Consider the following 16429-nt stretch of genomic DNA (forward strand, 5'->3'; position numbering starts at 1 on the left):
CTTGTTAGTCTGCTTTTGCAGTTGTGTTGTCAGTTTGATTATAAAAGGAATATGTGGGTTCAGTACTCCTTTCTTCTTTGTTTTATGGTGTTTAGTTTGTGTAGTGATTTTGGATTTTTAGCCCTTGCTGAAAGCGGAAAGGAGGAGTCTTCAGAGGTTAAAATTAGACTCTTGAAGGCAGTTTACAATTCTGGTTTTGTCCAGCCCCTCAGTTTGTTTAGGGCAATCATAAGTTAGTAGAAGGGAGCAGCTGAAGTCCCAGCACCCATTCTGCCATGGAAAGGTGTCCTACTGGAGAAGATGAAACTGCTAGGTGAGAATAATAGGTTGCTGAGAAATACTTAAACTCATCTTAAGTATTTTATGAGTATTAAGAGCCTTTAAGCTTTTGCCTATGATGGACAGCCTGCAGTGGATTTAGGGATATATCCATAGTATTTGCAATTCAGCAGTCCTTAAAAGATCTTTGTATTTCTTTGTTGAAGATGTTAGACTAGACATAGCATAACCAGTCTGCCTGTGGCAGTTAAATTTTGGGCAGATTTATTCCCTAGTCCAGATTCTGTGTGCATGAACAAGCTCTGGTAGCACAAAGGAAGGAATAAAACAGCAGATGAAGTTTGAGGTCTGCTAAAGTCATTTCATGCAGTGCTGCCACTGGATGTAGAATCATCCTGTGTTCTAATTAGTAACCTCATTAGTCTAAACAGTGCAGTCAAAATTGGAATGCAGCCTGTCCATGCACTTGTTTACCCACGCAGACTGTCTGACACAGAGTTTACAACTAAGGTAAGCAAAGCAGAAGTCTGGCACTCTGCCCCCAGTTTTTCCTTTAATTTTACCCAACTTAATTAAATCTCCTCTGCACAAATCTCTGCTCAGTTTGTAATTAAGACAAAATATACCCTGAACTTCAGCAGACAGGTTTCAGTTTCTCCCTAGAAGTGACATCTTCTGTTGGCATGCTTTCCACTGGGATAACCTCCTTACAGATGATACATTATCTGTGCTTGTGGAAACCGTCTTTCGCTGGCAGTTCTGGAAGGCCACAGGTTGTGTGTACTATATTTTGTTTGTAAAACTCCTTTGAGGTCACAGCTGAGGATATCTCCTCCCCTTAAATTCCCACCGTGGTCTGAAACTGCTTTACTGAAGGATTTTTGTTGCTGATGAGGACAGAAAGATGCAGTGCAGCTGTAATCCCTGAGCTGTGTCCCAGCAGGTAGTTCTGCTGGATAAACTGAATTTAATTTGTAGATAATGTTGTGCTGAAAGTACTGTGTGGCTTCCAGGCTGTAGCTGTCCTCTGTCTGCCTTGCTTGGCCGTGTTCAGGTAAACATGCTGTTCTAGCTTATGCCAGAGCCAGGCTGAAGGGAGGGGAGTTTGTGCATATTTAGAACCTCTGCCGTTACTTCAAGGATGACCTTGGTTCAAGAACACAGATCTGTTTTCCACAGCAGTGTGTGGAAAAGGAGAGGTGCCAGCAGAGCAGACTTTTCTGCAGGAATGTGGATGTTCATGCAGATGCCACACAGAAGATGTGAGTTTGTACAAAATTTACTACAGTAAGGCCAGACAAGAGGAATGGAATTTTAAAAGTAAATCCCTTCATGCATAGCAAGGCTGAAGTGCATCTGTATTTAAAAAAAACCAAACCAAACAAAACAAAAAACAAAAAACCCACAAAAAAACACCACCTGTTACTGTGTGCTCAGAAAGTTTCTCCAAAACCATTGCTGCACTTCGGTAGTTGCTTTTGTTTTAAGGTGATTAGAAAAACCCACCAAACAAATTTTTGTTTGCTACTTCTGCCATCTGTTTTATTAGATGTGCTACTTGGAGACCTAGTTTAGTGATGGACTTAGCAGTGCCTTGTTAATAATGGTTGTACTTGATCTTAGAGGGCTCTTCCAAACATAATCAACCTGTAATTGTAAGACTTTGTCAACCTAATCCTGCGATTGTAGGGCCAGAAGAAAACCATCTCTCTCAAGTGTCCCACTAGCCTTGAAGCTGCAAATGTGTTACTGTTTAACGCTGTTTGTGTTCTGCCGGAGTTCTTCAGGTAGTTTCTAAATTGCTGTTCTAAAATGTGAGTGTATGCCCAATAGCAGGATGAACGGGATCTCACTGTGCATGCATGTGCAAGTAAAAACCCCAGGAAGGTACACGAGCCAAGGCATAGCCACCTCGCGTCATTTACCCAACCTTCTTCACTATTGATACGAGATTTAATGCCGCGTCATTGGGAAATGTATGTGGTAACCGTCTGGCATGGGGTTTGAACCGGCCCTTAAAATACCCTGTACGCTTCATCGACTGTACAGCCATGCGGGGACCGTCATCCTTCATATTTAAATCGCTGGGATTTGTATTTTTCTTTTTGTTTGGGCTGGGTTTTTTTTTTCCTGTTTCACGTGAATCCCGCCGCCACCGCGCGCCAAAACCGCGCGCCGCCGCGCTCGATTCTCCCGCCAACACGCCCCGGGGGCGGGGCCGGGCGGAGCGGGCTGAGCCATTAGCCTGGCGGGGGGGTGGGGGATGTGTGTGAGCGCCGAAGGGCGCGTGGCGGCCGCTGCGCTTTCCCGCTGCCCCCCCCTCCGCACCTGTCCCCGTGGAGGCGCCCCGCGGGGAGGCGGAGCGGGCGGAGTCGCTCAGCGCCGGCGGGAGATGCGAAGGGGCTGAGCGGGAAGGCGGCAGCGCTTCCTCGGCTCTGCCTCACCACCCGGCTCTGTCTCACCGCCCGCCTCAGCTGCTCTCGCCTGCCGGTCCCTCACCGCCCGGCTCTCCTTCACCGCCCGCCTCAGCTCCCTGCGCCCGGCTCTGCCTCCAGCCCTCCCTCCCGAGGATACCCCGCGCCATGTCCTTCCGCCAGAGGAGCCCGCACGGCAGCACGAAGAGCAGGTAAGGCCGCCGGGCTGAGGCGGGGGATGGCGGCGCCGGGCCTCGCTCCCCCGGTGCTCCCCGGCCCTCGCTCCCCGCCGTCCCGCGAGCGGAGTTCTCTCAGGGGGTGGGGATGGGGGTCGCAGAGCCCCCTCAGAGGGCCCGCAGCGAGTGGCGTCTCCTCCCTGCGTTCGTGGGGGTGAAATCGGTAAATAACCGCGGTCTCTGAAGAGGGTTAAAGCGCCAAAGCCCACCCGGGCGCTCATGTGTCGCTGTGTTTGTCCCCAGCCCGCAGCACCCCCCGCGCTGGGCCCAGGCGCGGAAACGCGGCGCCGATGGGAAGCGGCGGAGGCAGAACGAGCCCGAATCCTCCGCGCTTCAGGAAAACAAGCCCAGGGCTGAGGACAGCCGGCTGGACAGGTGAGCAGTGGTGATAATGGCAGCGACTTCCTGCTCTTTTGTTCACAGGAGCTGTTAAACTGACCCCTCTACTCCGTTTTCCAAGCCCTGCCTGTTTATCAATCGCTCATCAGCCATAAATAGCTGGTCTTAAAGGAGGAAAACGGATCGAGTGCAGTGCTCTTATCTTGGAGTCAGTTCTTAAGAGTCAACATTTTTCATTCTTACCTCTTGAAATACGTTCTTGATAATTTATGTCCTATTTCATGCTGGTTTATTGCCATTTATCAAGAACTAATATTGTACAGGCCCATTATGTTTGTAAATACCGACTGTACAAGCAGTTGTGGTAAAATTAAAAGAAATTACAAAAATTTAAATATCACATTTACAGTCTGAGCTGTTTATGCCACAGTCTCTTTAGTCACTTTGATCTTGGATGGGAGTTGTGGCCAAAGCCCAACTGATTGAATCAAGGTTTCTGATCTAAAACGTGGTAGGTGGTGCCCACTCATTTTCCTTTCCTGACAATTAGCAGGGAACACGTTGGTCAGTGGCTCAAGTTACACTGTCCAGACTATCCTATTAGTTGCTCAAACTAATTCCAGGAAGCATGGTTGAACAGCAGTACAAGGATGAAACTTTACAGGTAGTTTCAACGTAAATAAGCAGCACTTCTGTGTGTCTTCCAGTATTGAATTGTACAGGCAATGCTTCCTGGTTTCAGTTTGGATTGAGCTCTGAGTGAAATTGTTCTCTTCCTCTGCCTAAACTACTTTTTGGTTATGCCAATCCAACCATGTCAAATTAAAATTCTCAGAAGTAAAAAAGATCAGGATGGAGGTTGGGTCACCTCGATAATCACAGCACAGGTGCAGAATCAAACAAAGTATAAAAAAGTGCATCACAGTGTTGGGGAAAAAGCTCAGGAGTTGGGACCAATGAGGATTCTACTGTTTGCTCTCTACACAGGAGAACAGTAACTGAACATGGCTTGTGTTCTCTGCAAATATAGAAATTGGTATAAACAAAAGTTAAAAATCCTTGGAGCTTGAACAGATCTTTGCAGAGGGACCTGTACTGTTTGCTATGGATTTTTAATTTTGCTAAATTTCTAGCTGGGTTTCATTTAAAAAGAGCTTTTAGTTTGAATTTAACAAAACATTCAAAGTTGTGCAAACCAATTTGGGAGCAGGGAGGGAGTTGGAGCTGGTTTTAGTGCAGATGGATCTAATTCCCTGACTCCAAGGGCCATGTTTGCACAGAATCCTGGAAAGGCTTCAGAGCATTTCCAGATCTACTGAAAAAGCTCTGCTCTGTAGGGTAGTTTTGAATTTTACTTAGGAAAAATTGGTCATCAGGAAGACAGACCAGGAAACATGAAATAATCTGAATGCAGGCAGCAATAGATGTCTGGGAAGGGATATGACCTTATTCCCCTGCAAGAGTCTGAACCTGCTTGTGATGCTAATGGACTGCAGTAAAGTTGTTAAACCAGTTTGCAAAGTCATAGCAAATCTCAGTTTCCTAGCTGAAATAGGACATTTTTGTGCCTCTGCCTTCTCTACTAGGCATATATTTACATGGAGCAACTTCTGGTGCTATCGTGTAATTTTAATTTATTAGCTTTGCAACTTAATTCTGTGTTCCAGCTTTTATCTCTTACATACCTAATGAGCCTGCAGTCATCAAAGAGTAAATAATTGCTAAGTCATTTAGTGGAGTGAAAACAAGTGAGTAAATGAATAAAGTGGGTATTTCATGTACCATTTTCTGAAGAACGTGAGCTGGAAGTTACTGAATGCATGGGCTCGGTTATCAAGCTACAGTGGTATGTTTCTATAGATACCCACATAAATTTTAAGAAAACCCAACACAAACCACACAACCTCAAGGTGAATCTCACAACTGATGCTTAATTTTACAGTGATAAAATTTTACTAGAACAAAAGGTTTTCACGGCCATTTTGAGTACTGTAAATAATTATGTTTATGGAATCAAGGTGTGACCAGGGGAGGTAAATACAATAATCCAGACTTTTAACACAGAGCCTTAATTTGTTTTTCTTTCTAGTTTTACAACACCAGAAGGTCCTGGACCCCTTTCCCGGTGTTTAGACTGGGGAACTGCAGTGGAAGAAGATGAAATGAGGACCAGTGTTAACAAAGAAATTGCAAGGTACCCTTGGGTGTTTAGGATGAAGTGGTGAAAGGAAGGGAAATGGAAGTTGTCTTGTAGAATCTCTTTCAACTTGTATTTTTAACTTCATCACTGTAGTAAAATCAGGCCAACCTTAGCCTCTTGTCTGCTGCTTTTAGATCAACTTTGGGTTAAGTCCTGCAGGAAGGTCATGGGTTACTCTCTGGAGATTGGATGTGTATCCCTAAATACCTCCCTTTTGGAAGAAGCTTTTCCTGAATCTCTTAGACTGAAATATTTAAAAAACCCTCTCACTAATGACTGTTTTTTCATGTCATTGCTATAAGAAGTTGCTTTAGGAAAAATAGCCAGGAAAAGAAAATCCTTGTATTTTTGTTGTATTTTAAGGGAAAACTGAAGCATCCATTTCATAGCAAAAAGGATTTTGCAGTGTCTTGGGTTGCTGCTGCTTTTCTGAGAAGTTAATTCAACTGTGAGCTGTGACAGTGCTGCCTTCATGTTCCTCTTTATGTATACAATTTCTTAAAACTGATTTGAATTCTTACAGACACAGAAGAAAACTCCTGATAAATGAATTTTCAAGAGAAAGGAAGTCCTCCTCAGGAAGGTAGGTTAAATTTCTATCTTAGCTAAGGAAAATCTTAAAAATAGAATTTTCATTGTTCAGTGTTGTTTGTTAAAACACACAGTTTAAAATAGTTCATCTCAAGTTTGTTCCAACACCATGTGGTTTAGTAACACCCTGAGCATTTGTTTGAGAAGTTTTAACATGTTTATTTTATAACCTTTTACAAGTGGGTTTGTTTGAGTGCCAGTGGTTTTCTAGTAGTCCCAAACCTACAATGTTTTTTTTTTTTCTTCAGTTCTGATTCAAAGGAGTCCACGGTGACAGTAGAACTTGAGACAGATGAGGTGGTTTTGCTGAGAAGACAAAAACAGATAAACTATGGAAAAAACACGATTGCATATGATAGATACATTAAAGAAGTTCCCAGGTAAGCTGCTTGACTTTCTAGAAAACTAAATGTCCACCTGCAAGTCATACCTGTTCTTTATAAGCACATTAATGTATGAAAAGACATCTACAAATTAAACAAAATTTTAAGACATTTTTGAACTGTTGGATCACACTAACAATCAACTGAGATGTGGTTTGAGGTTTTATTTTAATGAGTCTGTATATAAGAAATACCTCATGCTGCTGAAATGGAAATGAAAATTCTTTTGGATGTGCTTGTGAATGAGAGGAAATGAAACTGCTCTTTGCTGTCAGTTTTCTAGTGAGTTAACTACCAGACAAAATGGGCTACAGTTGGTATTGAGTTTGGAATGAGGTTTTCAGACCTATGAATGATAATCCTTTTTATTATTATTTTTTATTATTATTATTTCATTTGACTTGAAATCAGAAAAACTAAGAAGTTTGTATGGAGCTGGCAAACCCCTGCTTGAGTGCTGGAGTTGCACATTGGTCTTTTCTCATAAATAATACAATCAGTTAACATTAAAACTATGTTATGTATGTGTGAATAAAGCAGTGACAATTTTTTCATGTCTAATGTCTGAATAGATGCCATCGCATACCAGGAGTTCATCCCAGAACTCCAAACAAATTTAAGAAGTACAGCCGTAGGTCATGGGACCAGCAAATTAAACTGTGGAAAGTTGCCCTGCATTCATGGGATCCTCCAACTGAAGGAGGATGTGATCTGCAGGAAATGTATGTACAGAGTATTTTAAGATACTTTTATAGTAATTATGATGTGAAGTCTCATGTTTGAGAAATAAACAGCACCCCCAGAATAGTTCTTTTTGAGACAAGCCAGTTAATGCTGAATGTTTTCACTAATTATTAATCCACACTTAGTGCTGTTCAGTTCCTTTTCAATCAAAGTATCCAGTGGCTTCCTGGTCCTTGCCCAGTGTCCTTGGAAGGGCATGCATACATATCCCTCACTTATTTAAAGGTGAAAGCAGAGCCAGTTTTGCATTGCTCTATAAGACAATCACCACACCATCTACATGAGCCAATTTCAAATTATCTGGTAGGAGCAGTGCTGGGGAGTTCTCACTAATGGCAGGTCTCCTAAATATTGGGGTTAAACCAACCCAGTATACAAGAACCTGCCTTACCCTTCTCACTTCCTAGTTCAAGAACAGTGGTATAAAAGGTTTTCTTCACCAGAGAGGGAGAATTGTGAACTCATCCCAAGGTACCACCAAGCTCAAAGCATGGCTACAAGGTGTTCACAGTCCAAGCTCTGGAAGATGTAGAGTGATGCCCTAGTTATTTTCCTCTGTAGAAAGCAATACAGCTGATCAGCAACATGTGACACAAAACTGGCACTAGAGGATGAAGGGGACAAAGATGGAACTTAATTCCTCAGCAAGCAGTTTTGTGTTAATAAAGTATTTTTCCTTAATGGAGTCCTAATTTTAAAACTAGTGCAGAGCAACAAGATCTAAAGGCAAAGCTTCCTTTTAGCTTCCCTTTACTTGCCATTGGTGTGAGGGGAGTTGGTACTTCAGCCAGAACCCTGCTGTGTGCATTGGTGTTAAAATACTACCTTCAGGTGCTGGGTCTGTGTGTAATGGATATTAAATCTTTGCAAAACAGATGGATGAGAACCTTGTCTGGGGAAAAAAAAATCCTTCCTCTCCTGTAACATTTGTATTGGGGCATTGCTTGAGCACTGGGTTTTTGTCTTTTGAGATGCTGCAGTATTCAGTCTCAAGACTTTTAATTCAGTCCTTGGCCATTTTGGCAGTACTGAGCTGTCCTGCAGTTCTGTTTGCTCTCCCCAGTTTGCCACCACTGTCCCTGTGATCTCTGTAGATCTCTTTCTCTCCTCTGGCCATTTTTTTTTCATCTTAACATGGAAAAATCAAATTTGTTTTATGCTATATTCTTCTAAATGGTTTTACAGTTGTCCTGTTGACCTTGGTGAGATGGAGACAGAATCTGTTGAAAGCAATTCTACTGAATCTCAAACGAGCTGTCAAGATAATGATGTAAGCATGTCTGTCATTTGCATAACTATTTGATGATAATTGTTTCATTGCTTAGAATTATGTCCAGAGTAGTCAGAATACCTCACAGATCCCATCATCTACTTTGTTTAGGGACTGTTTATAAAGCTGATCAATCTTGAAATTCAGGTATTTTCCAGCTATAACCATTATCTGTCTGTAGTCTTGGGTTTAGAGAATTAGAACTTAAATGACCATCTTAAATTAAAAATGCCCCCTTTTTTCACAGTCTACAAAAGAAAATTTATCTGTTGAAAGCAAATCAGTTATGAACTGTAATGTACAGTTGAAATACTACTTTAGATTGCAATATCTAATGTTAAAATAGGGTGGAATTTTCTTTTCACACAGAAGTAGGCTCCTTTTGTGTCCAGAAAGCACTTGGTACAGCTGAACAGTAAAGATCTAGGAATGCTTTTCTTACTGGATTTGTTTTTCTAATATTAAATCCTTATAATGTTTTAATGTTTGCATATAGAGGTCCATAGAACACTTGCAAGGTATCTTCAAATGTGGTTGGGTGGGCAGAAGCCTACATCTCTTGAATCCTAAGACTAGCATTGAATTTTTATGGCCTTTGAAGCATTTGTAAACCTTTGTTATAGGGCTGTCTAAATGAATTACACAAGTTAATTGAATTACCTGTACCAATAACCTCTACTTAACTAGTAATTATTAATTGCCTTTCCCTTCCAGGATACCTGTTCTGGTACTCCCACCAAAGTTAGACATGTTGGCTATCAAGCAGAAGGAGAATTTGACTTGGAAGTGTGTTTGAGTGAGCCACTGAAAGAATTTGATACTGTGAGTTAAATAGTCTTGTGCAAGCTGTTTTAGAGAAAGTTCATTTTAAGTTTGGGAGGAGTTTCTTTTAAATTTGGGTGGTTAGTTTGATCCATAACCTGTTAATAGTAAGAAAGCTGAAGCAAAGTTGAAGACTGTTCTCAAAGCTGTGATTGTTCTAGATATTCTCCAGACCAGACTTATGTAAAATTGCAATTAAGTTGACTTCTTGTTAACTTTTAATTTATGTATATCAGATTTCTTTTTATAAGACTTTTCAATAGAAAAACTAGCCAAAGGCAGTGCTATCCTCTAGTAATTATAAATAGCACAGGAAGATCTTACCAATTTCGTCCCATTCCTTCCCCCACTTGTGAACATGATTTCACCTGCAGATCAAGAGCCAGGTAGGGAGATACTTTTTTTTAATGTTACCTTGCTTTTACATCTGGCTCTTGTAAAACACCTGACCTGAAGTAATGCACATGGTGCTGAACCATATGGCTGATGAGTACTAGTAAACCCATCTGCTGCAGTTACTGTCAGATTAGCTACCTTACCTTAAAAAAAAAAAAAAAAAGCCTTTTTTGCAAAAATGTTTCAGAAACAATTGGAAGTTTAAGACTCAAAAAATTGGAGGTCAACATGGTAAAGTCTATGCAATAATGGTGGTGGTTTTTCAGAAGCAGTAGCCTTAATTTGAAATTTGTAAATAGTCATCAGTCATTCATTGATGCAGTCAAGAAAACAATGTCTAGGGAAAGTGCTTGATTCTTTCAGTTTTCTGGTTTTAAATGTAAAGCTGTTGTAAATGTTAACAACTGTACAGATGTTCTGCTGAGAGCAGTTCATGTTTCTATTGCCTTTGCATGGGATGTTGCTGGAAAATAAACAGAACTGCATTTACTTTTACATATGACTCTTCATTTCCTGCTAGCAGTGCTCTGTGGATAATGAAATGCAGGGACATTCTGAAAGCCAAGTGTCTGATATTGGTACTAAGCTAGGACATATCTGTGTTAGCACCATCCTCTGACTTTGAGGAGACTTTAAAATCTATTTACTTGGCCACTGGATTGGATTTGAGACTATTTAGTTTACTAGATGTCCGTTAGCTGGTTGCCAAGTTTTGTTCTCTAGGGAAAACTGCTAGAAGAGCTGGCTGAACACTTAACTCTCCTTTACTAACAGGACATCTTTTACAGTCACCTCACGTGGTTTTATCACTTAAAATGGAATTTCTGGGTGTTGATGTTACACCCCTTAAACTCATCAACTCAATGGAGTATCTTAGCTAGTAATATTGCTTACAGCTGTCTAATTTGTTAGGCACTTTTGAAATCAGGTAGCTTGATCCGATGGGGAAACTTCCAAGACAAAGCAATGGCATTGGGATGAGGTTGGAAGCTCTGACGTTAAGGAGACAACCTTCTTAACATGTATTTTTTCCAGAGAAGGCAACAAAATGGTAATTGCTTTCTGCCTGGACTGAGCACCCTCTGTCCTTCCCGGATTGCTTTTCTCATGTCACATTTTCTGGCCACCTTGTTCCTGATTGTTCTTAAGTATTTTTGGTGTGTCAGTCTGTAGCTGAGTATCAGAACTGCCAGTAGAATTGTTTTTTTTTTAAAAGAGGCTTTTCTATCCTACTGTAGCTACCCAAACAGGTTGGATCAGTGGGATGTTCAGGAGGTTATTTAGAGGCTTCTGAGGGGTAAGGTAACTTACACCTGGTTTTGAAATAAGGAAGCACATGGGTTGGGACAGTCTCTTGAGCACAATTGCAGGCTGGGGAATGAACAGATGGAAAAGGAGCCCTGAGGGGAAGGACCTGGGGACGTTGGTGGGTGGATGAGAAACTTGAAGTGACTCAGCCACGTGCACTCACAGCTCAGAAAGCCAACTGTGTCCTGGGCTGCACCAAGAGCAGTGTTGCCACCAGGGCGAGGGAGGGGGCTCTTCTGTTCTGCTTTTGTGAGACCCCACCTTGAGTGCTGCATCCAGATCTGGGCTGGAATGTGGGGAAAAGATTGTGAAGAACACTAATTCCTGGGCAGTGTTCAGGCAAACAACTGGGATGCACTTGTCTGTTATAATGGAGCACACAAATAATTCTCCTCTGGCAAATGTCTTGAGATGCTTTTAAATTTCTGCAGAGTAACTTCTCAGTGGTTAGTCCATAATCTGGCATATAATTTGAGATTAATCCAGCTAACATGCTACTACTCAGACAAGGTTCTCAGCACAGGCCTTGGGGTATGACCCTCCTGCATTGCCTGTGCCCTCCTGTACGTGACCCTGCCCTGCTGACATGGGTGTTGCTTCTCACTGTGCTCACTCACACTGTTCCATCTCTGCTCTATCCTGTCAGTGTGCTCTGTCACTTCTGCTTCAGACTGTAAGGTTCTTTTTTTTTTTTTTTTAACTAGTTTACTCCTTGTTTTCCTGTGGTGTGCTCCAGCTTGCTTACAGATATCTTAATTCTGTTGCTCTCATTAAAAGCAATCTGAGATGCTGTTCAGCTTTCAGTTCTGTCAACACATTCACCCAAGAACTAGGTGGGTATGATCCACACTAGAAATGTAGCTGGTCTGTAGCTGGCTGTGAAACAGGCTCAGATTTGTTATTTTTCCTGAAGGAGCTGGCCATCCACAGTAATGTCTTCACTACAAAAACTTCCCTTTGTCTCAGTTACTTAGATCACTTAGTTTTTGTGGTTGGTATTTAAAAAGAGAACTCAGTTTGGATGTTTTTCCAAAGGTGCTGAACACCATATTGGAAAAAAAACCCGGAGTTTTTTGTGATAGAATTAAGCCCTCTAGTGGTTAAATGTGGGCAAACCCCATCCATTGAGGGCAGTATCTGGTAATAGAGGAATCTCATGGAAAAACAATATCCATATGTTCAGTTGTGCATAGTTGCATGCAGTGGAGTTTGCTTCAGATGGAGAACAAGCAAGTACTGCTGTCAAATTTTAGCCTTATTAGGTTAAATTCCTCTAAAAATAAAACTGAGCAGGTTGTTCTGTAGGCAGCAGAACCTGTCAACCCTGCTTTTTATAGACCTGTGCCTTCTGGTTTGTGTTTTTCTTACTCCCTTCACACCAAGCCCTGTCCCCTTTCAGCATCCTCATGCCATGGCTGGCTGACAGCAGTCGTGGCTGGGGCTCATTTGAAGCTCCATCTGTTTTGGCTGGGCCATGGGTACACGTGTGTGGGTAGGGCGGCAAGCAGAACATTAAAGAGCTGAGCTGTCCCAGCTTGTCCTTCACTTGGCCATTAACTGGGTCTTCCTTCATTACTCAGCTGCTGTCATAAACCATAAGGGAACATATTTACCTTTCTGCTCAGTGCTTGGAAAGCCAGTTAAAAAATTAGAGGCGACAGGACAGAGATTTTGGAAAAGACTTGCCAGTACAACAATTTAATGCTCTGAGGAAGCCAAGCTAAACCCAGCTTTCTTCTAGGAATCCACTTTTAAGTCCAAAATACCATTCAAACATCTTTCTGTTCATGCAAGCATTTACTGAAATTATTTTCAGGATTATCTGCTTTATTGTGTTCCTGATGTAAATAAGAGCATATGGAGAGCAACTATGTATGACTGAGGATGGATCTGTGTGGAAACCTGGAGGATCAGGCACTTCTTTATCAAAACTGGGCTAGTAAAGGACCCCTTTTAAAAGCATTTTGATCTTACTAGAAGTTCTTGCTCTGCTGTGTTTTCTTTTATATGGTTTCTCATAATGTGAGAAGATTGGTTGCTAGCTGTTGGTTACTAAGTTTGAGTGCTTCCTGACAACTAGGGATGAATTTGCCAAAATATTATATAAATAGTTAAGAGATTGAAATTACTTTGTGAAGTGTCAAAAATCCATTTTACTTTCAAGGAAAACAGTGTGGTTAGAATGTAATATATACACTTTAGTTAGAGAAGGTGGTAATGCTGAGCAGAATTTACTCCAGTTGTGCACTGTTTAGTTTTGTGGTGTCTGAGTAATACCTAAACACAAAACATGCAAGGAACCAAGGTTTAGCAGCTGCCACTACTGCCCCCCACCATATTTTTGGATTACCTGTCCTGTTTACTCTGAGCTTGTCACTTACCTCTTGGATTGTGTTCAAGCACAACAGAAAACTAATTCATCCAAAAAATGCTGATTCGTACACTCAAGAAATAACTTCACTTTGAGTGGAAATTTGGACCTTGTTCTAACCCACTTGGGTTAAAGTGGGGCCCAGCTGTCTGTGTTGGGACCTTTCTATCTATCCAAGTCTCTATTGAGAAAGTTTCTGGGAGGTACAGGAGTGGCTGTAATTATTAGCAAAAAACAACGTTCCCATTTGTGTTCCTTTAGAAAGAGGCTATTCCATTTCTGCTGAGAAATACTTTGTTTTCAGAAATATGAGTGCCATATAGAGATGAAGATTGGGGCCTGCTCTTTCATTCCACTTTCATGTGCTGGAATCAAAGATACTTTAGAGCACTGCAGAGGGCAGTAAAAGTGCATGTTTAATTACAGGCACACAAAAGGGAGCTCTGAGTTGCTTTACATTTGTTGTAAATGCCAGGAATCTAATTATACTTACTGATTCTGACCTCAGGAGCAGCCCATAGTTCCAATAAAGCCCCTTCAAGTCTGTCATCTTTCACTGTTCTTCCCATTTCCAGTTTCACTTGATCTTAAGCCCATTATTACAAGGAATGGAAGATAATAATAACTTTACAGGAGACAGAGGAAAAATGGACTTCAGGGGGGAGAAAAAGTCCTCCTGACAGACAGTACGAGCCTGCTTGCATTTAAAATCCTTAGTGATCTACAGTGGAAGTATCTGAAAATACTTATTTGTTTGAACTTCACTTTTGTGAAGAACAGAAAACTATTTTTTTCCTGAGGAGTTGAGATTTCCCAGGGAAAATTAATTTCAGGATTTTATCCACTGCTGACTAGTTTCAGAACATTCCTGGATATTGAATCCACATTCCTTGACATGTGTTAGAAAGTGTTTGTCTCGTACACCTACCAAGCCCTCACTGCTCTGAAAGTTTTGCTGTCTGAGCTAAAATTACACCTTGTAGTTGGAGTGTTGGATGTGAAATGGTAGCAGGGAATTAGCAGTGACTGAAAGGAGCGTGTTGCTGAGGTTACCACGTGTGCGCACAGAGGAAAGAACATCCGAAAAAGGAATAGAGAGAGTCAGTCCCATCTAGAGACTGCTCACAGCCTGAGCAGCTGAATATTGTATTGCAAGGATATGGCAAAGCTAGAGTTGATAGGTATATCAGGAATAAAATGCTCTGCCCTGCCCTGCACTAGAGCACTTATCTTTAAATTTAAAAAGACAAATAATTAAGCCAGCCAGGCTTATCTGGAAGCAGACTTATGCCTCAATGTGCTGCTAGAATTTCTGGAACAATGTACTCCAATGATAAGACTTGTAAGAAATGTGCAATATTGATTAACAAAGAATGGCCTGATAGTGCTTAGAAGAATTTGATACTAAGTCTAGTGACCTGTTAATTTAGCAAAATAATAAATTATTATTTTTCTGACATTTGAGAATAAAACTCTTCCTCTCATTCTTGCTGGAGAAACTAAACTGGCAGCAACAATCTTGATGGTAGACCATGTGTAAGGCACAGAGGTGAGGCTTTACCTGATCCTTGATCTATTTTTAATGGATTCTGACCATTTCTTAGAATGCTTGTAAAGAAACATTCTGATTTGGTCATGTTCTCCTCCCAATAGTAAATTTAGATACATCAATTATTGGAATTAAAATATTTATATATATAAAATATTTATAAAGCTTCTGAATCGTTGACAGAAGTGCTTCCAGTATGAGTGGATCCCATTATTTCTCTGAATTATAATAATGCCATAGACGAAGTAAGACCTAGTGCAGTTTTTCAGTTGGGAACTAAAGGGCTGGATGGATGGAATCTCAGGTTTTGCAAATCATACATAATCCAGTCTGGTTGAAGTAGTTGTGTTCAAGCAGACAGTGAGCTCCTCAGAAAGTATCTACAACTGGCAGGGACAACCTTATTACGGTGTAAAAACTACAGACAAAACTTTTGTTTTTAATGAAAAAAGCAAAAACTATCACTGGGCAAGCTGGATTCAGATCCTTGATGTACCTGTTGTGGGAAGGCAGCCAAGCCAGGGACTCACTTCCCTGCAGGCTCTTAGCTGAGGACCAGGATCTCCTCATGGTCAGAAAATATTCCCAAAGAACCTGCCTGTAAGAACATCATGAAGTCTATGTTTTTACACCATTTAATAAATTATTTTTGCTGAGATATTCCCTCAAAAAAACTCCACAGCAAATCAGAGATGAATTTTCAAGCTCCAGTTTGACCAGGTGAAGTAGATTTGGGTAGTGTGGAAGAAGATACACTTTGTCTGCCAGCACAAATCTGTTTCACTGGATTCACAGTTAGAATTTAGACTGTTTGCTGGAATTCAGCATAAAGTTGTTTGTTTGTTTGTTTTAGTATTAATGCAGTATTTTAAAAATGATGAAAATTATGTCTCTAAGACCTCCAAGAAAATGTGACTTCTTTCACTGAAGAATGTGGGGTTTTTTGCTTTCATAGCCTTTCTTGGTTTGGCTGTGACGCATTCATAAGGGAACAATACCAGCAACGTTGGAAAAATGTGTTTTACAAATTAAAATGGGTATTGGTGAGGGGGAAAACCCACATTCTTGCTGGTCAAATAAGTATGTCTGACTATTAACAACAAAGTAGAGCCCCTACATGAACTTTGTTGTAAATTAACTAATAATATATTAAAGCTGAGAACAGTATTTTGCTTTCAGAGTCTTGCTGCTGTGAGTTCTGCTTTTTGTGGGGATGCAGATGAAAAAGGGATGATCCCTTTAAGAGTTTGATAGGTTAAGTCACGAAATTCATATCTCACACACCAGGCAAAAAAATATGCCAGCAACTGCTGGGAAAATGACAACTGCAGTGTCTGATCGCTTGTCAAATCAATGAGGCTTTTCTCTCCTTTTGGTGAGAATTTATTTGCAGGGGTTGGTGAGCTGAGAAAATAAGATTCCTGACCTAATGGTCACCCCCATTGGTATCTCATTGTGGAAAATACTCTCTGCTGCAGTCCATTCAAGTGATTGGCAATGACAGCTTGGATGGATATTGTCAGTTGA

The 16429-nt window shown here is 41.2% G+C and overlaps 1 protein-coding gene across 1 annotated transcript; it reads left to right on the forward strand.

Annotated features, from left to right (window-relative positions):
• The first annotated feature begins 2641 nt into the window (after positions 1 to 2641).
• SLBP (stem-loop histone mRNA binding protein) lies at positions 2642 to 10169 on the forward strand. Its single transcript, XM_066185316.1, has 8 exons — positions 2642 to 2905; positions 3173 to 3304; positions 5358 to 5462; positions 5992 to 6051; positions 6308 to 6439; positions 7015 to 7164; positions 8372 to 8456; positions 9171 to 10169. Exons 1-8 carry the CDS (start codon positions 2862 to 2864, stop codon positions 9285 to 9287), a joined length of 825 nt encoding a protein of 274 aa, XP_066041413.1. The 5' UTR covers positions 2642 to 2861; the 3' UTR covers positions 9288 to 10169.
• The last annotated feature ends 6260 nt before the right edge of the window (positions 10170 to 16429 follow it).

This window comes from Chamaea fasciata, unplaced genomic scaffold, assembly GCF_029207755.1.
Source record: "Chamaea fasciata isolate MVZ Bird 193981 ecotype frontalis unplaced genomic scaffold, bChaFas1.0.hap1 SCAF_6, whole genome shotgun sequence".
Classification (NCBI taxonomy): Eukaryota; Metazoa; Chordata; class Aves; order Passeriformes; family Sylviidae; genus Chamaea; species Chamaea fasciata.

Excerpts from the sequence above, each read along its gene's own strand:
- SLBP (XM_066185316.1), top strand. The coding sequence starts at position 2,862 with ATGTCCTTCCGCCAGAGGAGCCCGCACGGCAGCACGAAGAGCAG. Across the intron at positions 3,305-5,357 it reads GAGGACAGCCGGCTGGACAG|TTTTACAACACCAGAAGGTC; the intron begins GTGAGCAGTGGT and ends TTTTCTTTCTAG. Across the intron at positions 6,440-7,014 it reads TACATTAAAGAAGTTCCCAG|ATGCCATCGCATACCAGGAG; the intron begins GTAAGCTGCTTG and ends ATGTCTGAATAG.